Source organism: Mauremys reevesii, linkage group 2 (genome assembly GCF_016161935.1).
Source record: "Mauremys reevesii isolate NIE-2019 linkage group 2, ASM1616193v1, whole genome shotgun sequence".
NCBI lineage: Eukaryota > Metazoa > Chordata > Testudines > Geoemydidae > Mauremys > Mauremys reevesii.
The window spans coordinates 111017410-111044317 of NC_052624.1; the positions used below are offsets into that span (position 1 = coordinate 111017410).

The 26908-nt window shown below is 39.8% G+C and overlaps 1 protein-coding gene across 1 annotated transcript in view; it reads right to left on the bottom strand.

The window, feature by feature from the left end:
* The window catches only part of MOCOS (molybdenum cofactor sulfurase), a 373116-nt gene that overhangs the window by 26472 nt on the left and 319736 nt on the right, over positions 1-26908 (bottom strand). Inside the window, exons 9-12 of the mRNA XM_039527389.1 lie at positions 23637-23799; positions 12053-12134; positions 4081-4205; positions 3330-3429 (exon numbers count right to left, since the gene is read on the bottom strand). Coding sequence (XP_039383323.1) covers positions 3330-3429; positions 4081-4205; positions 12053-12134; positions 23637-23799 — 470 coding nt within the window. The remainder of the gene's footprint in view (positions 1-3329; positions 3430-4080; positions 4206-12052; positions 12135-23636; positions 23800-26908) is intronic.

A 26908-nucleotide genomic window follows, 5' to 3' on the forward strand; every position in this document is an offset into this window, starting at 1 on the left:
TGGCAGACCGAACGAAGGGCCTACCTGTCTCCTCCCAGAGGATTTCATCTTGGGTGATGTCGTGCATCCTCACCTCCTGTGTCTTAGCCCATGTTCCATCGAGCCACTTCACTGCACATTCCACCAGGGCTCAGGCTTCTTCTGCTGCCTTCCTGGCTCACGTTCGCATCCAGGAGATATGTCGCGCAGCTACCTGGTCCTTGGTCCACACCTTTGCCTCACATTATGCACTGGTCCAACAGTCCAGAGATGATGCAGCCTTTGGCTCAGCAGTTTTGCATTCTGCAACATCTCACTCTGAAACCACCGCCTACATAAGGCTTGGGAATCACCGAATTGGAATCGATATGAGCAAGCACTTGAAGAAGAAAAGACGGTTACTCACCTTTGTAACTGTTGTTCTTCGAGATGTGTTGCTCATACCCATTCCAAACCCGCCCTCCTTCCCCACTGTCGGAGTAGCCGGCAAGAAGGAACTGAGGGGCGGATGGGTTGGCAGGGGTATATTTCTGGTGTCATAGCGGCACCACTCCAGGGGGCGCCCAGCCGACCCACCGAGTGTTGCTAGGGTAAAAATCTTCCAACGAACATGCACGTGGCGCGTGCACACCTAATTGGAATGGATATGAGCAACACATCTCGAAGAACAACAGTTACAAAGGTGAGTAACCATCTTTTTTCTGTTTTTATTCCCCATTTTTGTATGATATAGCAACATTCAGTTAAGAAAAAATGACAATTTAACTCTTTTGCACTGAATATTTAGCTTTCCAGTAAAGAGACAAGGACTTTCAAAGGGTATTAAGAGATGTTATGTTTTCAATTTAACATGTGATCCTTCAAGAGACTTATCTTGTGCAGTCTTGCATCCTAGATGAGAAGTCTAATTAATATCTTGTTCCCAGCAACTGGAGTAACTTGTTGCCTGAACCTTAAAACATATTGTCAGCTTAGATGTTGGCGTGCTCCTAACAGATTTCTGCAGACAGATTTTTTGACAAGAAAATGTGTTGCATTTTTTGTAGGTTACTGACATATAGGTTAGGTTCAGTCATTTAACCTGAACTTTCAGATCAGTAGCTAAGTATGATTGTGGCACATGTTAATACAGGAGTTTGAGGTTTATGTTTGTAAAGGACACAATTTTAATTGCAATTCATCCATTGACTTCTGTAAACAGCTGAAATTGTTTTCAAAGGAACTTTGTTGGAAAAACACTGAAGGGGACATGAAAGTAGGTATATTACAAATATATCATATGGTTATTAACTGCCTTCATTTCCATGCTAAGAATTACAGATAAATATGATCCTAAAAGACACTCTGTAGGGAGACTTTCAATTGATCTTAAAGGAACGATATGCTACTCTCAAAATGCTACTATTTGTTGACCCAGGGTTCATAAAGGTTTTAAAGAACTTGAAATAATACTTAACGATATTTTCAAATAAACCATGTCTTAAAGAGTATTATTTGATCTGAGAGCAGATCATCTCCTTTGAAATATAAAATATTATTAAAGAATTCAAGTGATTGCAGTCAGCCTTTTTCAAGAAGAGGTTATATAGTTCTGTACTTAGTCACTAAGAGGGACTAGCATATAAATTTGTGTGTGAAAAATATTAAGCGTGAAATAAGAGAGAAGGAAAACACAGATTCCTGGTAATGACATTTGGTCAGCAATTCATCATTTTTGTAGATTTATGGAGGAAGAAAAAAGTGCTGAACCAAATCCTTAAGTGTTTGGCCTATATTTTCCCACGGATTTTTAGACAGAACTCCTACTTAAACTAATTAATACTCTAAGACAGGTCTGTCTTCTTCATAAAGAGACCCTTATTTTTCAGCTTTTATTCACTCCTTGCTCTGACCATACTCTTACTGAAGTCATTGACTGCTTGATCGGAATAAGGATTCAGTAGAAACAGAGTAAAGGCTTTAGGGTTTGATGAAACCCTGTGAAAAATAAATGGTAAATTTGGAAATTATAACCAACATGTATGTGGGATCTACTGATTTGTTTTACACATATATTTTAAAAAAGTGCATGGTTTTAACATATGTGCCAAATCCAGTGGTCAATCACATGCTGATTTCTGTTTAATTTCAGCCTTCTCCCTCCGTTTGCTTAGAATGGCACAGACCTTTTTCCTTTACATGTCTGCAAGCCACCTAGCATGCTGTTAGTATGTCATGGATAATAAAAATAATAAAATATATAGATGAGAGAAATGGCTACTGCAGGGGTTGGCAACCTTTCAGAAGTGGTGTGCTGAATCTTCATTTATTTACTCTAATTTAAGGTTTCGCGTACCAGTAATACATTTTAACGTTTTTAGAAGACCTCTTTCTATAAGTCTATAAAATATAACTAAACTATTGTTGTATGTAAAGTAAATAAGGTTTTTAAAATGTTTAAGAAGCTTCATTTAAAATTAAATTAAAATGCAGAGCCCCCACAGACTGGTGGCCAGGACGCAGGCAGTGTGAGTGCCACTGAAAATCAGCTCGCGTGCCGCCTTCGGCACCCGTGCCATAGGTTGCCTACCCCTGGACTACTGTATTTTCCTGGCCCACAGATTCTCTCTTGTCCATTGGGAATAAGTATAAACTCTAGTAGTCCTAGAGTAGGCTCCATGGATATATACATGCTGCAGTAATTTAAATTTATGGTGGATTTTCTGACATTTTCCATTCTTAGGGCCAGATTGTGCCATGCAGGCACGGTACTGAGCACTGAGGCAGTGTGAAGTGTCACCAACAAATGGGAGCTTTTTTCAGTGTGGCAAGCAGTTCCATTGGCTTATGTGGTGGGAAGGGACAGGACCATGCTTTGTCCTGCTCTGATTCAAAGTCTGAGAAGTAAAAATCTTAAATGTCTCAACAATAAGGTGGTATTTTTATCTTATGACAGGATTCTGGATGCCAGCACCACAGACATGACAGAGTTTGATAGAGAGAAGACATGATAACAGTTTTCAAGAACATAAAAGGTTGTTACAAGGAGGAGGGAGAAAAATTGTTCTAAACCTCTGATGATAGGACAAGAAGCAATGGGCTTAAATTGCAGCAAGGGAGGTTTAGGCTGGACATTAGGAAAAACTTCCTAACTGTCAGGATGGTTAAGCACTGGCATAAATTGCCCAGGGAGGTTGTGGACTCTCCATCATTGGGGGTTTTTAAGAGAAGGTTGGACAAACGCCTGTCAAGAATGGTCGATAATTCTTAGTCTTGCCTTGAGTGCAGGGGACTGGACTAAATGACCTCTCGAGGTCCCTTCCAGTTCTATGATTCCATAAAAAGGCTACCTCATCAGAGGGGGCTCTTACCTTTCAGTAATTTGCTCTTTCAGTTGTAAAATACTCGCTGTATTTATCAGGAGATATTGTGCTTCATTCACAAGAGAAAGCGAGACTGTTGCAGCCTGACCTAAAATCAATACAGCATTATAAAATGATTGTTAGAAACAATGCCTATAATACTGGTAACTTCCCCCACCCCTCGCCCCAATGACTTTACCCATTTTAATTAAAGAAATTATTCATTAGACTTCAGTTGCTAAGGAAAGATTCTATCTTATTAAGTTTAGAAGCACGATTCCTCTCAGACTCATAGGGATGCAATGTATTTTGGAATCAAGATAAGGCTGAGAAGATACCCTCCCCCCATTTTTGTGGAATAATTTTATAATTGTAATCAATATATTTGTATTTTCTAAACGTTCTTCCCAATTTGTTCTGTTCAGGAAGGAATTTCAACATAAGGATATTTTCAACATTAATAGATTTTTCATGTTTCTAATTGTCATAACATTTGCAGATGGAAAGGTGATAGGGGTAACATAAAAACTTAGGCAGATCTATAAAGTTTCCCCACATGCAACAGATGGAGGAATAGCATAGCAGAGTATGAGCATATATGTCCCCTTTGCTGCCTATTGGGTTTAATATCTCAAGACTTCCCCCACACCACTTCATTGAGGGGATTTTTCATTCAGCATAAAATATGTGAGCCATGCTAATATTTTAATATGCTGAGCTGGAGTATCTATTTTCTAATAACCATGCCAAATTGATATACCTTTTTCATGTTTCTGATTTGCATTTCTTTTGAAGTCTGAACTCTGCCTGATCAGGCGACACTGGCGACCAAGTAATTCAGAGAACCATTCTGCTATTCTCTCTCCACAATCATATGTTTGTACTCTATCAAGAGGGGGAAGAGAAGTGATTAGTATTAATTTAAGCAATAATCTGACTGCCAAAACCTTCATTTTCAAAACTAAGGACAGCTGGTGGAGATATTTAATCAGATATATGTTCTTCCGGTTTCAATCCAGAATGCAGCATCCATAATAACACTAATGAATGAAACAGCTGAGATGTGAAGTACTATTATGCACAAATATATTTCCCAAATTTGCTGGAATTCTGTCAATCTTGACTTCATTATTGATGAGACATAATTCAGTTTTATATAACTTACTGTGGGATAGAAAGTCTGTATAAGTATAAAAAAATCATGACACTGACTCTGACGCAGGAATCCACGTATGACAAACTAAAAATGACCCTTTTTTGCATCACAGTTCTTGCAAATACTTATAAATATGACTAGTAATGCTGTCCTCTCTATGGCCCCAATCCTGTAAATATTTACGTAAATGAATAATTTCATGCAAGTATTCAATCCGACCATGTCTATGAAACCTAGATAGCTCTCTAACATGAGTAGTCTCATAATGTGTATAATATTACTCACATACATGTATGGAGGATTGGGGCCCTGGATTAGAATTTTCCAAACACCTGAACTTTTGAAAGCAACCAAGTCTATCTAGAACTATGCATCTCTTTGCCACCCCACCAGCTGTTACACAAGAGTTACAGAAACCTCATCCTTCTGATGAATCTGGACTAAATCTATTTGTCTAATGATGACATCAAATCCATCAATATCAATCAGTGTTCTCAAGCATTTTCATAGCACAAACTACATCATAGTACTGTCCTTCCCATTCACTGTCACACAGCTTCCCTGTGGAAGCAACAGCAATTGCATACACGGAAAAATAATGTTAGGACAATATTTAATCACAGTCTCTTTTAATGCAATATTATTGATGGAAATACGGAGGAGAGTGAGCACCAAAAGCGAACGGTCAGTTTTCTGTGGACCATTATATGGAAGCTTCTGTTCTAAATGAATGCAGGATGTCTTCTTCAATGTGCTGTACATATGCATTTAAAAAGGGGTCAAAATTGGGCAAAAACATGTAAGGGATAGGTTGATTAATTATTATCATTGTTGTTTGTATTACATAGTTTTCTTATTCGTATTATTATAACACCTAAATAATAAATAATAGAAAGAAACAATTAGGGGAGCCTTGCAACAGTGTGTTGTAAATTGTTCAAATAAAAGGCTTCTTAATCCCAGTATTTTAGCCGAGAAAGGTGTTTTAAAGGAGTCTGAACATTTTTGGTTTTGTAACTCAGTGGCACAATCACAGCTGCCTTTACTCTTGTCCCCTCGAGCCAGACAGTAAGAATTTTTTAAATGATACATCAGTTAGAGTGTTGCCCACTGCCTCATTCAATCCATGTTCTTAGTACATAAACTAACAGCAATTGAAACTAGATGGTAGCTTGAGAGGTTGCTCCTATCAAATGGTTCCTTTAGTACTAATTCCACTGTGGTATTCCACTAATTCCACTGTGGGCAGATTTTCTCCTTCACCTGGAGTTCTGATAATTAACCATAGAATGGCTTCTGGATTCTCTTTCACAAGCCAAAAAGGCCCTGGAGACACCCTGTTAACCATTAGTGCCCTCATGACTATGGGGAGAATTATTGTAAGGAGGAATGCACTGTGGTTTTGGTCCTGTGGTCAGCTTGCTGCTTCTTCTATCTAGAAGGACGGTTTTGAATGCAGATGATTACTTTGTGAAATAAAAAAAATAGTTCAGCACAGCAAAAGATTCTAAGTTCTGAGGTTGAGCTTGGAGCAGTTTGTCTTTGTAAAAGTTATGCAGGCTCAAATGAGTCATATTGATGTAATGCCAATATAAGTGAGATCAGAAGCAGGACTCAGATCTCTCTTCAGCTGTTGTCTGGAATTTTGAAGACCAAACTGAAAGAAAAGATTTTAACCAAAACAGGTCAAAATTATTGAGCCATCAATATTAATTCTCTTCCTTGTTCTCCCCATTTTCCAGATGCACAATTTGCTTGAATTCTGATTTTACTACAACTTTCAAGCTCTGGCCTAATTATATCCACTTCCCCATACCCCATAATGGGGTACTTTTTGCTGTTTTCTGTACACATCAAAGTCAGCTGACTGCTTTGCTATAGTTAAGTGTCTGTCACAGACCTGTGAAAAAAATTCTCACTATTTGTGAAAACTGTGAAAAATCATGTTAATGAGGGTGAAACATTTGTAACGTTTGCTTGAATATTTCATGTTTTCTGATGTCTTAAGGCAGAGGAATGTGAAGGTAAAAATGTCTTTCATCTTAGCACATGGCCTGTGACTCGTTTCTATCTTCACAAGCACACACGGTTGTTATTTAAACCAGTAAGCAGCTATGACATACATACAGTAAATTCTCGTCATGACTTCTTTCCTGATTCACAGTGAATGCAAGCAATTCCTTAGATTTTCAAACTAATTTGAAAAGGTCCTCAAAAGGGCAGTAATAACTTCTGTATCCTCAACAGCCCCAGTGGCAGGGAGAAAGAGGCTAAGGCCAACATGCAGGGCTGCTGCAGTATGGTGGGGTATGGAGAGTTTGTTTACACAAATTCTTTTCTCCGCTCAAACTCCTCCGGCCCACAGAGCAACTAAGAGCCCCCTTCCTGATCTGTGCTTTATATGGTCTGTTGGGGCTTGCATTCTTCTTACTATGGCATAAACATGTCTCAAAATTTGGCCCTCTTTCATTAGATAGCTAAAGTATTTTATACCACACAGTGGCTGAGATGAAAAGCTACAGCTGTATTGTATTATAGTATTTCATTGAAGGTCACGGTGTAGTTTCTGCATTCTGAGTCTGCTTGGTCTCAAATTGCTTTCCCATATTGTCTAAACATTTTCAGAGTGAAGCCCATTGTCTCTTCAAGGTCCCTGTCAAAGTCCTTCTGCTGTAGTTCAGTTCCATTCATTTTGTTCGTGTGTTTATTTTGCTTGACTATTACTTTACATTTGTCAACATTACATTTCATTTGGCGCATGTCAGCCAATTTATAAAGCGGGCCCTAATTCTTTCAAATTTTACCTGCTGTGTGCTTTGTGTTCACTACTCATCCCACTATTGTGTCATCAACAAATTTAGCTTCAGTACTTTACAGCTGGTCCCTCCAGATAGGTAATTTATAGACTGAAAAACAAGGACAGCCAAAGTCTGAATATTGATCCCAGTGGGATGCCACTTACATTCCCCCACAACAAGCTGAATTCACCTTGTTTTGCTTTTTAACCCATTCTTTGTCTTTTGCTACCATTTATGCTTTCCTTGGCTTTCTTGGTTTGTACCCAGCTCGTGTAGACATACCCGTGCAAGCTCTGCTCAAGTTAGTGCACTAAAAATAGCAGTGTAGCCAGGATAGAATGGGCGGCAGCTCAGGCTAGCAGCCAGAATACATACTGAGGGGGTCTGAGCAGATATGAGCTCAGGTGGATAGTCTGAGCTGCTGTCTGTGCTACCCTGGCTATGCTGTTATTTTTAGTGCACTAGCTCAAGCAGAACTAGCTCAGGTTCATCTATGCAAGCTGGGAATCACACTTACCAGCTCAAATTTAGACATATTCAAGGAACTCCTTCTGGTGACTGTTCAATAGATTTGGGCCACATGTTTTTCCCAGCTATATCAGCATAAATCCAGATTAACTCCACTGAAGTTAATTTACACTGGTATAATTGAAAGCAGAATTTGGCTAGGAGAGTCTGTACTCATGTAAAGTTTCTATTGATTTCAAGGGTTTCTTCTGAGTTGGAACTATGGCCAGTCACTCACCCCGGCACTCCCCATCTGTGGGGAGATGTGGGATGTGAGGTGACAACAGTTAGAACATAAGAATGGACACACTGAGTCATACCAATTGTCCATCTAGCCCGTATCCTGTCTTCCAACAGTGGCCAATGCCAGGTTCTTCAAAGGGAATGAACAGACCAGGCAAGCATCGAGTGATCCATCCCCTGTCATCCACTCCCAGCTTTGCTGCAGAAATATGGTGCCAATCTCAATGTATGAGATACACAAGGAATAAAGTTACTGAAATTATATATCAGAAGCAGGAAGCCTGGTAAGACTGATATTGCAACAATGCATCCAGTTCTGGTGGATGTAGAAAAAAGCCACAAAAATGATTTGAGGAGGAAATGCCTTACAGTGAGAAACTGAAAAAGATCAGTCTGTTTAGTTTATAAAAATGTAGATTGAGTGGTGACTTTATTACAGTATGTAAGTACCTTCAGAGAGTACTAAAGGGCTCTTTAATCTAGCAGAGTAAGGCATAACAGGAACCAATGTCTGGCAGCTAAAATCAGATAAATTCAAAGGAGAAATGAAGCACAAATTTTTAATAGTGAGGGTGATTAATCACAGGAACACACTACCAAGGGAAGGGGTGCATTCTCCATCTTGAAGTCTACAGATGGAGACTGGATGCCTTTCTGGAAGATATGCTTTAGTCAAACAAGTTATTTGGCTTAATACAGGGTAACTGTATGAAATGCCATGGCTTGCGATATACACAGGACAGAATAGATCTAAATTCCTTAAATTCTGTGACTCTCTGAATCTATGGAAGATCCCAATGAAGCCCCTGGGTGCTGTTAGTATTTGGCACCTTTGAAAATCAGGCTACCTTCATTTAGCAGGTTTAGTAGGTCTTTATCTGTAGTTTTTTCATATTGTGCTTATCACCATAACATCTTAGTGCCAAACATACTTTAGTGGGATAGTGTCACAACACTCATGTGCATTGAGGAAACCGAGGCACGAAGAGGTTAAAGTGACTTGCCCAAAGCACAAGATGTCCAGCAGAGGTGGGACCAGAACTCAGATCTTCATTCAGAGTCCAGTGACTTTACCACAGGGCCATCTGGCCTCTCTGTTAACCACTGTGAAACAGGTCTTAAGATATGGTCAATTATCATCATTTAGTCTTCTTGGATTGCTCAGTAAACTGGGTGCAAGCACATAATATGAATTTAATAAGCCTAAATGGAAAGGTATACATCAAGGAATAAAGAATGTAGGCCATACTTCCAGGATGAGAGACGGTATCCTTGGAAGCAGTGACTCTGAAAAAGATTTGGGGTCATGGTGGATAATCAGCTAAACATGAGCTGCCAGTGCAACGCTATGGCCAAACAGGCTAATGCACTCCTTGGTTGCATAAAAAGGAGACTGTTGAGTAGGAGCGGAGAGGTTATTTTACCTCTGTATTTGGCACTGGTGCAACCACTGCTAGAATACTGTGTCCAGAATACTGTGTCCACATTGAAGAAGTGTTTTGATAAATTGGAGAGGGTTCAGAGAAGAGCCACGAGAATAAATACAGGATTAGAAAACATGGCTTATAGTGACAAACTCAAAGAGCTCAATTTGTTTAGTTTAATGAAGAGAAGGTTAAGGGGTGACCTGATCACAGTTTATAAATACCTACATGGGGGAGAAATTTTTGATAATAGAATCTTTAAGCTATACAAATGTATAACACAATTCAATGGCTGGTAATTGAAGCTAGACAAATTCATACTGGAAATAAGGTGTAAATTTTTAACAGTGAGCATAATTAACCTTTAGAACAATTTACCAAGGGTCATGGTGGATGCTCCATCACCCACCATTTTTAAATCAAGATGGATGTTTTTCTAAAAGATCTGCTCTAGGAATTATTTTGGGGAAGTTCTATGGCCTGTGTTACTCAAGAGGTCAGACTGGCTGATCACAATTGTCCCTTCTGGCCTTAGAATCTATGAACGTCTTGGATTTTGTTGCCCTCCTTATTTGTTTAATAGAGCTACTTTTTAACATGCATTTCTTTCTCTCTGTCATTTCCAGTATTACCCTTATTCCCTTCGGCTACCATTCACTCATTCTGCTTTTTCTGTTACCCGTATCTTTTACCTGATAGCCCCAATTGACTCTGTATTCGTTTGGTTCCTTCCCTGCTTTGCCATTTCTACTGCAGGCTTTTGTCTCCCTGAGAACTTTGAGCAGCCTCTGATGAAAATTTCCCTTTTCATACAGTAAAAAAAAAAAGAAGAAAAAAAGCAGCCAATGATATTGAGACAGGCTACAATGGTGTTACTGCGAAAGAAATGCGGAGCGAGCAAGGCAATCATGGATATTTTAAAAGCAGGGTCTATTAGAGATGGGCTGACCTCAGGAAAGATAAGAATGAGTCAACACAAAGGGAAATGGGACAGATGGTTAGAACAAATGACACTTGGGTGGTTTCCACTAACCAGAAATTTGTAGGGAAAAATATCCTGCCAACGAAAAGTCCTTTTTTATTACTTTAATTTAGTGGAGGATACTTTCCTAATAGAAAAGGTAGAAAAGCAAAAATATGTGTGTATTATACATGATATAGACATACCTTATGCATTCCATTTAGACTATTCACTAAAGTCAATATCATGATAAATTAATTAAAACGTAGGAGAAACTGAAGTGAATTGGCCATAAACTAACTGAATCTAGAAACACCAGGCAAACAAACCGAAGTGTTAAACTACAACATAGGGCAAAAACCTCCCTGCTGCTGTGGGGTGTGTACTAGGGGGGAAAAGGAGCCTCTTCTCTCCTTAGCAGCAGTGGGGCAGGATTTCAATCTGGCACGCAAGAGGTTGCCAACTGGGGGACATGCTAACTACCATCATAGCCCCATAGGAGGGCGGTTAGGTCCCATGGGAAGCAAGTGCTAGAGGGGGGTAGAGAAAATAAACTTGTATCAAAGAAAGTATCTGAAAAGTCTTGGAATTCCTGAAGAGCTCAGGGCCTGCAGGAAGGTTAGTGTGGATCCAGTCTTTAAAGAAGGAAGTACAGTAATTGTGGTACGTACATGTTTGACCTCTAGGCTGGACTTCAGTACTCTGAAAAATATCTGAAAACATTAAAAAATAACCATACCAGGGAAAAACTGAGAGAGGAAGCACAGTGAAGTAAATAACTGCCTGTGAAGCACAAGTTACTCAGGTCACTAATCAAATGGCTCCTTTGGACATATCAACAGACTTGGTGGGTAAGTGGAATGCAGTAGATAATGAACATGGATGTCAGCAAGTCATTCAGTGCAGAGCTACTCAGATAATGATGTTGAGAAATACTTGTTTTATGGATAGTCATACCACATGTTGGATAAACACTTGGCTCACAGATAGGAAACAGAGTTGTTAATAATAGCAGTGTTATATCTTATTGAAAGACAATGCATCAAACGGTGTACTGCAGGGAGTTGGTGCTAATGATATTCAACATATTCACTAATAACTTTTCAAAGAAGTATAACTGAATACTGAGCAACATTTGTGGTCAAAATAAGCTTAGGAGTTGTTGTGAATATGGGAAATTTATTTAAAAAAAATTAGCTGGGTCTAGAAAATTTGAGACAATGCAATGTGAAACGGGAAAAGTTACTAACATCAGCACAGTTAACAGAAACTGAATTTCAAGTTGGGGCAGCCACATAGCATGTGAAAGTGTTCAGGATATTTGCAGATTTTTCTTATTGATGGTTTTCTGAGGGCAAACCAGACAAAGATCTTTCCTAACTTATTGGCTGCAAAATCTGCTAAACCCGATTTTTACTTATTTTATCAGATCTGCTTTCCACACAATTTTCTAATCCACTCTGCTGTTTCTTTCATTACGTCATTGAGCTTTTTTCCCTTTCTTCTTGTTTTATTTTGTTTACACTAATATCTTCTGGACTCTCACAGAACCCTTGAAACTGCATTCCAATTATGGTCATCCTGAGCTATCCCTACAAAAGGTCATCAGCCTAGAACTTTCTAGTGTATCTGTTCTCACTCACCTGTGTGCACAAACTTTGCTTTGACCAATCTGAATTTCTCTTCCAGTGTTTTCTTCTAGAGGCACAGATATGGTGTCCATTCCTTTATGGAGCAAGAACAAATTATAAGGAGTAAGTATTTGTGCAGAATCATATGTTATGAATAAAGTACATATTCCCTGACTGTTTAGGATCATAGCAGTCACACAAATTCTGCTCACTTTTTGACAAAGTTATATTCTCTGCCTGCAGGTGGCTCCAAATGATAATGCAAGAACAAAGCTTTGGATGACCTTGGTACCCAAACCACATTAACTAATATACAATTTCAGCTTTTAGTAACTTTATTCCCTGTGTATCTCTTACATTGAGATTGGCACCAAATTTCTGCAGCAATCATGGCTGTTGTTGAAAGGACAGGCTTATCATAGCTCTACTATCCCTAGTAAATCAGGATATGAGAATAATCACTCTGAGAGAGAGAGAGAGAGAGAGAGAGAATGGAAATAAACACGTTTTAAAAAGAGAAATGTTCAAAAATGAAATATGTCTCACAAACTACTTAGCTGTATAAAGATCAGGGGCATATATAATCTTTGAATTTAAACAGTATAATAAAGCTCAATGGGCTGAAGGGAGGACCATGCTGTACTGATTTATGAAATATAAAAATACCTGTACAGCACTCTCTTTGTTAATTGAAAACAATAATCTTAAATGGCCAACAAAACATTTTACTATCATGCTGCAGTGAACCCTAATGCTCACCATATACACGTCTACATAAAGCAGAAAAGACTCTGATTTCATGTACACTTGCTTTACATCAATGTACTTCGATTTCACTGAAGTTATTCCTGATTTAGGCCAGTGCAAATAAAAGGGGAATCAGTTCCCCTTAATTCTATGATATGACAAAAATGGATTTGTTTCCTTTTATTTTTAAGAGTGAGGAAGTTTAACTCAGATTCACCATGCCACAATTCTGTTCCACATACACGATTTCCAAAGAGAAAGGTTTATGGTATTTGTTAACTTCAGTATCATCCCAAATCTTGATTGACTGGTGGTATTGCTTTAGCACAGAACTGTAAAGATGATAAGAGAACATAAGCGCTGCCATGCTGGGTCAGACCATGGTCCATCTTGCCCAGTATCCTGTTTCCTGTACCAGTGATTCAGGGGGAGTGTAAAGAACAGAGCAATTAAGGAGTGATTCTCCCTTCCCCCTTTTTCCATTGTAGACTTTTGGTAGTCAAAGGTTTAGGGTCATCCTGAGCATGGAGTTACATCCTGGACAATCTTGGTTAATAGCCCTTGATGGACCTATCCTTCACTAATGTATCTAGTTCTTTTTTGAACCCTGTTATACTTTTGGACATCACAAAATCCCATGGCAATAAGTATCACAGATTTGTTGTGTGAAATGTAATTCTTCTTGTTTGTATTAAACCTGCTGCCTATTAATTAAGATGGGAGAAGAAAAGCTGGACACACTTGGAAAACAAAACATGTAAGCAACAAATCAGTTTAACCCAGTTGCAATAATACAGGTAAAAATTGACAAATATTACTATCTTGTGAGTGTAACAAACACCCTTGTATGATTAGTCCACCCCCATCTCCCATGGAAAAATATCAGTGTCATTCACTTGGAAGAGAAGAAAATGAGAAAGGTTTGAACTTTTTTTGTTTAACTGTAATCATTTATAAAAACAATTCTTAACAGAGAGCACACATGCAAGTTCCTCATATGGGGGCTCAGGGTTTTATAGGTGATTGATTTTACACATCAGCCAGTATATCATAATTTGATTGAAACATACACATTTTACAGCCATATTTAGGTCAGTTTAACATTGTTAATTATAACTTTATTCCATCTTAAGAAAAAAAGCTGGAAGATTGCCAGTTACTTAACTGTAAAAGCTGTCATTCTCCATGGTCATTTGCTTGATAATAAATTTCACAGCTGTGTTCACAGTATTAGTTATAAAGAAAAAATACTGCCTTTAAAGCTACTCTTTTGAGTCAGTGGCAAAAATTAGAAGTCTGCTATTTCAACATACTGAAATAGAAACTATTCATGTATATTCTCTCTTCAGCATGTGCACGTAATTCCTATTAATGTTACTGGCATTACACATCAGCATTGAAGGGAGAATAAAATCTATAAAGTGTAATTAGTTTCACAATTTTGCTAGTCTCTTTCTACGCCAATGTTTTAAAGAGATTTCACAACACTCAAAATTCTTGCTTCTGTGCAATGACAAACTAATTCACAACTTGCAAGGTAATGCTGACTCTGTTAGCTGAAATGGAAAAAGATAAATTGGCCTTTCACAGCAGCATACTCTCGGCCTAATTCTCCTCTCACTTACACCAGTGTAATCAGGAACGAGTCCGGTGCAGACAGTTGAATTGTATATTTACAGCAGCTCAACAGCAACCAGTATTTGGCCGTCTGCATTTAACAGAGGCAAGACAAAAAGGATTCTATTTTCATAATATGCAATAGGTTTTTTGAAATGGAGGATCTGCTCATGCTGTCTTTTAAGTCAATGGGAGCTAGGCCCAGGTATAATAGGCTTTCGCTTCCAAAGGGGCTTATATAAAATTGTATTACTGGTTTATCAAATATAGTTTTAATATGACAAATGTTTATTATTTGCATATGAAAAAGCTTTCTGGTGAATATAACGAATGTTAGCCAGAAAACTTGTAGCTTAGGAAAAACGGGAACAACAAAACTTAAAATATAATTCTTAGAAACCACAAATACAATAAGTTCACATAATACAAAACAACCAAGTACAAAATAAACACCACAAATTCCCCTCTTCCACCACTCCTCTCCTCTCTTAAATCTTGAGAGAATAGATGGAGTTTGTAGCATGCTGAAAGGTTAACAGACTGAGCTATATCAGAGAGCAAGTTCCTAAGTCATATGGCGCTAGAGGAGAACACCCTGAGCATCTTTACTTACTACAGCTGTAGCAGTATTGCATAGAGAGAGAGGTGGTCTGTCCAGGGCCGGCCCACAACATTTTGGCACCTGAGGCAGGGAGCTCAAATGACGCCCTCATGCCCCCTTGCTTGAGCCAAAACTTTGAAAGGTCTCAGTTCTGCCTTCTTCCTGTTCTTCTGTTCTCATGGTACTGCTCTGCTACCTACCCCAATAAAGGAGAACCAACAACTTAAAATGCCTTGTTCAAAAATTTTAAGTAACACTTAACTTTCAAACGCCTGAACAGCAAATGTAACTTTTCTTGTCTGCATAGTAAACACTGATTATTCAAACAGATAAAAATGCCAAAGTGGTGCTTTCCATGCCTTCTTGGCTGCAAAGATTTGAACCGCTTCCTGAAGGTCCACAGTCTGGGCCAGCTCATGCTCTATTGAGATGGTTGCAAGACCGACCAGCCTCTCCTATGTCATTGTGGAGCGTAGATGAGTTTTTATTACTTCAGCTCGGAGAAGCTGCATTCTCCACTGCCAACTGTTACAGGAAGTGTTAGAAGTATGCGCAGAGCAACAAAAGCATTTGGAAAGAGGGTGGTCATCTTATTTGGGCACATAAATTCCAGAACAGTGTTTGGAGTTGATCCTGCTGAAATGTATCTTGAAAGGGCTTTCAGTTCATCACCTAAATCACTCGCATCAATATCACACATGTCATCATGTGTCAACACTGTCTGCAGTGCCCTGCATTGCTGGTGTAGGTCTTCTTCAGGTAGAGTGAGGAGTTTTGGAATATCATACAACATCCCAAATATACTGCTGTGTTCCTTGAGCTGCATGAAACGTTCTTCAACTGACTATATTGCGCAATCTAGCACCTGGTTAAAGAATTCAGCTTTGAATTGTTGTTTGGGGTCTCTTATGGGATTATCCCATGCCTCGTAATCAAAATTTCTTCTTCTTCGGTAACTCTTGTATTCTTGAATGGGTGGGAAAATAGCTTCAGTGTGAAGTTCCTCTGCCAACTTGTGTACTCCTCAGCACATTTTGAAATCCCTCATCTGACCAGTCAGACTGTAGGTATGACTTTGCTTTGTCCAGTTGTACCATCACTCCAGATATATGAAGGTCAGCACCTTGGAGTCTCTTGCTTACAACATTTATTTCAAACAGTATGTCATGCCACAACACTAAGCCACATAGAAATTTGAAGCTATGTATGTTTCTGGTGATTCCATTTCTCTCTGCCACTGTTCTCCCACGAACAGTTCCTGTCGTTACATATCCTCCATAATGGCAACTATGGCAACATCTATCTTCCCAATTTGGTGTTTGATAGGCTTTGTCGCCTCCACTCGACTTCCCATTATGTGGCACTCAGTGGTTTCAGTGTCAGAGAGGATGTTCCCAGATGTTGCTTCAAAAATTGCCTCCGATGAGTTGATGCAGAGAAAAATACATAGATGCTTTGAATTACATAAAAAAATTCAGCAGCCTCACTAGAAGCTGATGCTGCATCACTGACCACCAAGTTCAATGAATGAGAACTGCATGGGACAAAAAAGCTTGAGAGTTTAACTCTCAGATCCATGTCTGCACTGCTCTGTTCTTTCCTCTCAAGTTGGCACCATTATTGTAGCCATGACCTCTCATGTCAGCTATAGCAATTCCCATATCTTCCAGCTTTTTAAGAAGCACATTTGTCATACCAGCTCCTGTGGTATCATCAATGTCAATAAATTCTAGAAAATGCTCTCTGACAGTCACCATTCCAGGGACATTTTCACTAGGTTCTGTTGTTGTTACAAAATGTACCATTAAAGTCACTTGTTCTGTATGGCTGATGTCAGCTGGGCAGTCCAGAATAACAGAGTAATATCTTGCTGACTTCAGATCTGCCACAATCTTGTTTGACTTTTGTTGCCAGTAACTGTATGATCTCATTTTTAATTGTTTTTCCAAGGTAGTGGTGTGTGTACATTTCTTGGGTGGTGACTCTTAGATGCTCCTGGAGTACAGCATCAAACTCGGCCATCAGGTCCACAATTTTAAGGAAGTTTCCATTGTTTGGCACATACAGCTGATCTGACGCGCTATGCAGTGCTAGGTTTTGGGTAGCAAGCATTCTCACAATGGCAATGAGCCTTTTCAGAACATTTTGCCAGCAAAGAGACTCTGATGCAATCTTCTCTTGATGCTGATCATCTATGGTGGCCTTTAACCTTAGTCTCATCTCAAGCTCTTTCCACCTATGGAATGCTCTCTGGTGATTTGCTGCCTTCTCATGGCATGCCAGATTTCTAGCCAGATTTTTCCAGTCCTTTGTTCCTGTAGAACCCAATGTAGCTGGAACATTAGACTGGAAGAGTTTGCAACAAAAACAGTATGCAGCATTCTGGGTTTTTGAGTACATAAGCTATGACCTCTCCACTTTGCTACAATTGGGGATTTCATGCCAGTAATGCATTGGATAGAAACTTCTATTTTCATTGTCTTTGAGGAACATGAAGTTTTTCACTTGTTGTGGCCCATGCAGTATAAGGAAGTCCCTCAGGCTACTGCTCAAGTGGGTCCACAGTCCTGGCTCATCTAGACGTAAGGAACTAAACTCAGCAGCAGTTGTTTCTTGTGCATCCACCACACTCTTCTCTGGTCTACACTTTTCTTCAGGAATGTACATGGTTACATCCATTTGAGATGGAGATATGGATGCTGCAGTAGCTCCCAGGTCACCCGCATTCTGACTAACTGGAAGATCAGGCATCTCTTCACCACTCATATCCTCACTGGGACCGGAAGGCTCACCGTGAATATTTTTGTCTATGTATCTCATGAGAGCTCCTTCCTGGTTAGATAGAAAAGCTTCCTTTGCTTTCTTTCTTTTTTCTGAATGCTGCCCCAGAGGGGTGTTTTCTTCTTTCACTCATGACTGCTGTTCTCTGCCAGCTATAGTGGCTCTCAACACTCAATTGAAGAGGACAAATAAGCAGGCTGGTAGCAGGGCCCGAGTGAGGGAAGATATCAGTGTCTTAAGGTCCTCACAGGCTTCTACTACTTCAGTTGACTGCCTGTTCTCCTCAAGTGGGTTCAGGGAAGCAGCAGGAAACAGGAAGCTCCCTGAGAAGCTGGTGTTAAACAGTACAGGCTCCTGCTGCTTTCTGTTATTCTCTCTCACCTTTTCTCCTGTCTGCCTGTTATGTCTCTTGTGCCCTCCTTCCTCCAGCACAGCACTCCACCATCTCTGTTTACGTAGAGCAGAGAGAATACATATGCACCAGCAGCAGACACAATTTTCTACACTCTGGGTCCTAGTGGCGTCTCCTCCCCACAGTCTGGCACCTGAGGCAGCCGCCTCAGTTCGCCTCATAGTAAGGCCAGCCCTGGGTCTGTCAGGTAGAGGCTCCTCCTAAATCATTCAGGACTTCCTAGTTCAAAACCAACACCTTCAGCTCTTATCAGTGGGGGATCAATGCAACTGAGTATCAGTGTATCATACTCCTGGCAAGATACACCATTTAGCTAGCAGGATGCTGCCAAACTGTGTACCAGCTTTAGTTTGTTGGTGGAGTTAATGTATGGCACAATACAGATACAAATGCAGTAATCTAATCTTAAAGTGACAAAGGTAGTGAGAGACAAGGTGGGTGAGGTAATATCTTTTATTGGACTAGCTTCTGTTGGTGACAGAGACAAGCCTTCAAGCTTACACAGAGCTCTTCTTCAGTTCAGGAAAAAGGCCATCATGGCCACTGCTGTTACCTGATCACGTAACAGCAGCTGGGATTGTAAATTCAGGGGAGCGAAAAGTCCTTCAAAGGGACATATATAAATCACTTTATTTTCTAGTTACTTCCCCCAACAAATCGACATCAGCTCAGTCTTATATAGATTAAGCCTGAACCAGTTAGTCGTCATCAATACCCCAAAGGTCAGGCCAACATTGGGTCAAGGCTACTGCCAATTCTGGCTGGGTTAGATAAGAAAGATATAGAAGTGGGTGTCATCAGCCTACTGAAACCACTGCAACCCCTGTCTCCTCATGAATGATCTGAAAGGCCATGTCCAAAGTTACAACGGCACAGCTGCATCGGTACAGCTGTGCCACTGTAAGAGCACTCGGGTAGCCACGTTATGCCGATGGGACAAAGCTCTCCTGTTGACATAATAAAACCAGTTCAACGAGTGGCTCCCACAGACAGTGCTGTGCATACAAATGCTTATTGCTGGCAAAAGTTATGTTGCTCAGGGTTGGGTTTTTTTTACACCCCTGAGCGACAAAAGTTTTGCCAACATAAATGCTAGTATAGAATGAATAAAGAGCAAGATAATGAATTTTTTTCATGGTATTAAGCGGAGAGGGGCAGCATATACTAACAAAGACAGAGAAATCATACTAAAAGCAGCAAGGGAAGTGGAAAGGAGAACAAATAGATTAATCTTGGAAAAATGCACAATAATACAAATAATCTCTGACCCTGCCAGCAGGTAGGGGATCTTGGGGGACAATTACTGCACTGGTGGGGTGCAAAATAAACTTTATTAAGAAAATATAAAAACAGGGAAAATTCAATAGTGAGGGGTATGGGGTTTGTTAAGGTAGACAATTGGGGAGGGGTTTCTTTTAGTAAATAGTATAGGGGGTTTCAATAGTGGGGTACAATACAGTTGGTAACCAATTAACACTGAAGTATAAACGTAACAGGTAGCTAACAATTTCTATGTAAAGGGTGTGTCACAGCAGCATATAACCAACTAACAGTTATGGATAAAATATGTTAAATAGCAAACAATTTTAGGTAAAAATGTGTCACAGTGGTGTAAATGTAGAATGTGAGGTGTGTCTGAGAGAAAAAGGGTAACCAATGGGGTTTTATGCTCGATTGGGATGGGGGAAGAGGAGCACGTGGTGGCTGCGGAGGGAGATTTAAACTCAGGGAGACACAGAGAAGCTCGGGGGGTGGGGTGGTTTGGGCAGCGGGAAGACAGATTTAACCACAATTATACAGAACACAGCAAAATTTTATCTATGATTTAACTTAACCAAGACTACACAAATTAGCAAGCAACAGAACACAATGCAACAACTTTTTAAACTTAACTTACAGAGCACAATACAAACAATTCTCTAAACCTAACTTAACCACAGCTATGCAAAATGAAATTACAACTTATCTAGACTAAAGGCTAAACCTAACCTAATGGGTGCACCTTATACTAGGGGTAGTTTTAGAGGGCAGAGTGGTGTGTGCCCAGGATACAGCCCCAAGGGGGGGGGGGGTTAAGGTGGTGACTGCAGCAGTGGGACGACTGCAAGCCTGCAGCCCAGGAAGGCACAGTTTAGCAGCGGCACAGGCTTATTTCTAGCAGCAAAGACGCTGCGGAGCAAGAAACAGATTACAGATACAGACCAAGGAGTTAGCTTGGGTCTGTCTGCTGGGGAAACAAGGCCAGCAGCTAGGACAGGGGGAGTTTGCAAGAGGGAGTTCTTACCAATCCCCAGGACAGCAGCAAGCACAGAGACAGGAACAGCATCAGCATCAGAGGACGCAGAGAGGACTCGATTCGCTCACAATAATCAGGAGAGAGGACTCGATTCGCTTACAATAATCAGGAGATCTCCAGGCACAAATTCGTAGTTCGTGGGAGGGGAGTATAAAAACGGGGGTACGCTCAAAAACAAACGAGAGCGGGGGGAGGGCCCCCCAAAGACCCCTAGCTGATCAGACCAGGTGGCAAAGCAAGGACCTTCTCCGGGGGTCTGATCAGAAAATGTCTGGTTTTAAAGGCAAACTCAGGCAGTTTCCTGCCAGTAACTGATTGGTTCCCCTTGTTACAAGGGAGGAGAGAAGGCAGGGAAAAACTGCAGGTGAGCACAGAACATGTCTGGGCAAGTCCTGAGTCACAGGTATGACTCATATGCTTAACTATTTGGCCATTTTAGGTCTTGCATACCTGGGCAGAGCACCCTACACCGAGCCGGGTCTTTAGTTAGCACCATAGCCGGGAGGGGCGGCCACACAGGACAAACAGAAAGGAGAGGGGAAAAAAGGAATGCAGCAGGGGGACAGCTGTAACAGACAATCTTGATGAGAGGTATCCACAGTGCTGGAAAAAAATCACAAAGAAATAATGCTGAGAGAGAACTAGAGGTGATCGTAGTCAATAAATTAAATATTATCAATTTGAAATATGAAATGACAGCATAAAAGGGTAATGAAGTTTGGGCTGCAGAAAGAAAGGCATCACATCACAGGACAAAGGGCTGACAGTTTCTCTCTGTAAAGATGTGATGTACCTATGTGAACCTGAAATATGGTATTCAGTTTTACACACCTCATTAGCAACAAAATATTGACAAATTGGAGAGAATTCAGAGAAGAGCAACAGAAATGACTTTGAGCCTGAAGGACTGTCTTACAAGGAAAGATTAAACAAGTCAAATAAGAATAGCTTTACTATGAGATGACTAACTGGGAGATGTAACCATCGTTTATATGTCTGAAGGATGTAAACACCAGGAAGAGAGAGTAATTATTTAGTATGGTACACAATGGAATATAATTCTGAAGTTGAAGTTAAGAGGAGAAAAATTAGTCTGGATATCATGAAGGTCTTCTCAATTAGTGCAACTATTCAGGCTTCCAGTCAGGTTCTTATATACCCCCATTACTTGATATCTGACTGTATGTAATCTCTGGAATAATCTCCTAAAGTAAACAGCAGACATCACCACATTTAGTCATTTAAAACTAGACTGAAACTATATTATAAATACTAGAAAATAGCATTGCTATTGCAAAGGGATGGGCTAGATGACCTAATGTATTAAAGACTTAGGACAGTACCAGATCGTCCCATTTTATAAAGAGACATCTCTGTGAACAGGGCAAAGCCAGATAATTTATAGGTGGGTTTTCCAAATTGATTTTCTTTTTGCACATTATCCTATATCCAGTATCTCCCATAAGAATCACCCTGAAAATAGTTCAGTGGTGACACTGCATTACTGTTCACTGTATATTCCATTTACTTAATCATTTACTACTTAGGACTCTAAAAAGACGCCTCTCCTTTCTCTTTCAGCATGAATACATCAAAACATGAAAAAGAGTCAATGCAAAATAAACAAATAACAAACGATGAATATCCTCACCCAGGATACCCCTCCGTTATCCAGATGAATAACTGAAAACCACACCTCCTTCAACCCTATTTATACTCTCTATGCATCCCATTCTTGAAACCCCAGCTAAATGCATAAGCCATGCTCTGAATAATCACACCCAGGTCTTATACAGCACCTTTCAACAGTAGATCACAAAGCAATTTGCAAAAAAAAAAAAAAATACTTGGAAGTAACTTTATCCCCATTTTAGAGATGGGGAGAGTGAGGCTTCCCCAAGGTAATCCAGAAGGCTAGAAGCAGCACTAGGAATAGAAACCAGGTCTCCACAGTCCCAGTCCAGATCTCTATCTACTAGGTCACTAATTGAGCTTTTGCTAGATCTAGGGAGATGCAACTTTCTGAGTCAAATGCCCTTAATCAGGGATGCCCGGCCAATTAAAACAGGGAACTTGTAGTTCAAACACTCACACTGATTTCAAATGCCCTAGGAGCAAATGAGAAGAGAATGGGGACTCAGTGCACAGGATAGGTCCTGTTGACCTCAATACTGTAGGAGTATCACAGAGTCTGCACCTCAGGGCCCTGAAGGTTAAACCATCATCCTGAGGGAGGAATCTCTTGTTGCAATTCCATAAGGAAAGAGAAAAAACCTTGACAACGAATTATGACAATAGGAAAAAAACCTGAAGGAGTTAACTTATTTGGGCCTAGCTGCTCAGATATGAGCACATACATTATTAACAGATGCAGAGCAAATGTTAGACCCCAGGGAGAAGGTAAACACTGCTCGGCTATATGCAAACAAGGCATTAATAATGAGCTCTGAAGACTACAAGCCTGCTGTTTAGTTCAATGTTAATAGTTTTGTCAGTGAACGAAACAGTACATCCCCTCTAGTAGGGGAGAACTTTCCAGAACCCCAGCACTCTCCAAATATGGTTCTTTTGTGTATTCATTGATTGTGTGCTCAGAAAAGCAGCCAGAATGAGATATTTTCCTTTATTTGAAAGGATACTGTAAAGCAATCAGTTTAAAAATGTCATATCATCGCCTCAGTGATACCAATCCCCACTGATGATTTACTCAGCAAGCAGCAAAATCTGTCCCCATCGCACAGCCCAAGTAACCCAGCTGTGTGCTGAAGAGATTGTGGTCAGGCTATGGAGTGGCCAGGTCTTCAGCTTCAGGGCCACAGAAGCCCCTTCAGGCTGGTGTTCTGTCTCCATGATGTGGAGAAGCAGAATACCCAGTGGACCTGCATAGTTGTGAATTTTACCAGCACTGTCCATTCCTGCCTTTGGCACCCACTCCATAGTTGCATGTAGGGAGCCACTGTGGAGATCTCCCTTCCCCATACATAACCCAAATCTATCCTTTCTGCTGAAGTCTGGAACTTCCGTAACCACAGCTGGAAGAGCAAGATTTGTCCCTAATATATTAGTGATTCATGACTTTCTGTACTTCTTTTTATTATTATTCTGTACTAATAAGGGAGAGGAAAGAATGCTGCCTACTAACCTTCTGCTTTAATGACCATAATCTTTTGCTCCCGGTCAATTAAGGGTTGTACCAGACACAGTCTAGGTTCCTGCTTCTGACTGATGCAAACGCCATTCTGATTCACAACCATCCAGTTTCGGTCATACAGCAATCCTTGGTTTCCTACAGGCCACTCAGAAACCTGCCATAGCAACAGAAAAAAAATACAATGGGAAAGAAAACTCGACATCAATTATTTAATAAAGATCTTTAGCTGCAGTAGTGGAAAGGCACTGCACAAAAAAGAAAGGGAAAAGAAACTTTCCCTTAGTGAAATCCTTTGAAACTGAAATAGGAAAACTCATGTATGTGTCAATGTCAGCCTTGTTAACAGAAGCTTTAATTATCAAATCAAAGAGAAATCTCTCTGCAGGAAGGTGCCAGACCTAAATTGAGTTTTATTACTATTGTTTGTTACACATCATCATGCTTTTAGACACCACGATTAACAAGTGGGGCTGTGAGAAGATAGTGAATAACATTTGTGAAATGTGGTGGAAAATGTTCTCAGCTTTATCTGGGCCATTTTAGGATTCTCACAATTCCACTTTTCATATCCAAATATAGGATGTTTAAAAAAAATATGTCTGAATGCAAAAATTGATTTTTTTAAAAAGAAAAATTTGAAATTCAACATTTTGAAAATTTCAAGATTTTTTGCTCAAATGAAACCCTGGGTTTTTCTGTGAAACTACTTTATGAAATTAAAGTAAAATGAGAGAACCTCAGTTTGAGGATTTCCACTTAATTGAAAGTTGTGCTTTTAAACATATTGTCTCAGATCACATATACTCTCCAGTAGCAGTAAAATATTTAGAGAGTTAACTATGACTAAGTTTTGTTGTATTTTCATATATGTTAGTTGAGACACTCCCTGAACAGTCCATGTGATTATTGGCAATCTAACTGGGAAGATACCTCTAGCAAGTAAATGTGGAGGGCCAGATTCTGCTCTCAGACACATGCACGCACTTCCTATCGTGCATCTACCGGAGGGCAGAATTCAGCCTCAAGTGACTGATAATGTCAGCATAATTTAAATAGATTTTTTTAAAATCAAGTTTCTGATAGAACATCGTTAGCATCTCCACAACTGAAAACAAACTTAAAAAACTTCTAAAAGGGTTTATTTTCTCTCTAGCTGATATTTATAAGGGCCTTTTCAACCTCTCAGTCAGACCCTTCAGCAGCAGCCATTTAAAATTCTTGGCCAGAGTGCTGTAAAATGCATGATGTCCACAAACAAAAAAAAAAAATAGAAAAATATTTTTCTACTCCCTTTTAAAAATTAGAATAATTTTATGTGCTCCATGTACCTATACAGTAGGTATAGAATTTTTAGCCAGAAATCTTTGATATTGATATTTTTTAGCCAGAAATCTTTGATATTTGAGCTGGTGAATAATGACTTATGAACATACTTAGAACTAAACATGTCTTAAGTGCCTTCCTCAATCAGGGCCTTCAATAATGCACTACATAGTGATAGGCACTATGCAGAAAAAAAATCAGATAAATGATTGATAGGTAGATAGCAACAATCATCCCGTGCAATTTACTTTGTCTGTTGTACGTTCAAGATGATTATAGGAACTTCCATGCTCCAACTCTGAGATGCTGCACCCCTGACTGCATGCCCACAACTCACTTCTCCCTCTTCCCCAAGATATTGATCACTATTGCATAGCTAATACCTAAATGTGCCCAGTAATAAAGCCCCTCCACTTATGTCACTGATATTTGCCAAGTACTTCCTTTTCCCTCTTGTAGATGAGCGCTTCGTTGCTCACGGTACAAATTCGCTGGAGACCACTCTTTCACACACCAGTGCTCTTTTATTTCCCACTATTTTCCCACCACCACCTATATACAGCTATATACAGTTCAATACCAGTCAGGTAGCCCCCTTAGGGAACAGCTTGCTCTTACAGCAGTTGGGAGCAACAGGCCCTCACTCCTCACTTTCCTGTTCCCCTTTCCTGCTAGCTTTATAGGCCTTCCTCTCAGCAGGCTCACAGGTGATTGCTCTCAGGCTCCTTTAATGAGCCACACCCTGCCAGCTGCAGCCAGTTCCCCTGGATGGGAACTATGCTAGTAGGTTCTGAGCTAACAGGGGCTGGTTCAGAGCCTCTTAAGCCAGCACCCCGTTACACCTCTACATCGGAATTCCTATCATTTTTACACTACCAGGATCCCAGATAAGAAAGTTGCAATAATACAAGATAATTGCATGCCCCACCACTTGGGCAGAACATCAGTAAATGACATAGTTAATTTTTCAGCATATGATGTCTGGAGATGTGCTCAGGTGAATATGAAACCCCTCCATTCACCTATGTATCTAGGTCTGAAACTCAGGAGGATCAGAGCTTGGCAATACATTCCTTGATTGCCTATTGCAGGAAGGGCAAGAGACCAGCAGAAAGACCAAATTCTTCCTATTTCTCATGCTGGCTAATCTTCTTCTCCACCACTCATGAGCCAGACCATTGCATAATAAAGCCAATTCATGTTATTGGTCCACCGATTGGGCTACCTGCTTTTAGCTAAAAAGAGTTCTTCTGTGCAAATCAAACAAAATTTAGCAAGAAAAGTAAGCAGAGCATAGTGATGCTACAATTCAGATTTTCCATTAGAATTTTTTTTGGAATTATTGTTTTTAAATGCTTTTTTACTTATTTTTTCTAATTACAACAGAGTGGGTATTACAGTTACTGTATTTTGGAACATATGAAGAGAATTAACTGAGCAGGTTTTAAATTATACAAGTGTAAGAAAAGTTACATTCATAACACCTGTATATATTGTTGTCCACTGATAACTAAAAGTATGTGTTGTATTTTAAATGAAAACTATTTATTTACATAGTCTTGGGTGATATCATGTAATTTTTATAGTTTAGAATCTGTGATAAGAATAATAAAGTTATTAATGTTTAAAGTCTTAACCTTTTTTCATTGAGCATGGTGCATTATGTAACAATACAAAATTAATGGACATGAAATGTTCATGTTTAAAAATGCATTCTTTAAACAATCTTGGGTATCTTAAAAGAAGGTGGGGGAGGGGGAGAATTTCTTCATCTCCGGTTTGATCTTCCCCTCGCCCCTGCTTGAAATAAAAACTGTAAGGAAATGAAAGTAGAGCTTCCTCCCCAAAAGTCCATAAAACATCGTATTCCATCTGGGTCCTCTGCTTTCTGTGCATTTGGTAACACATGCATGGAGCAGAACTGGGCAGTAGACAAATAT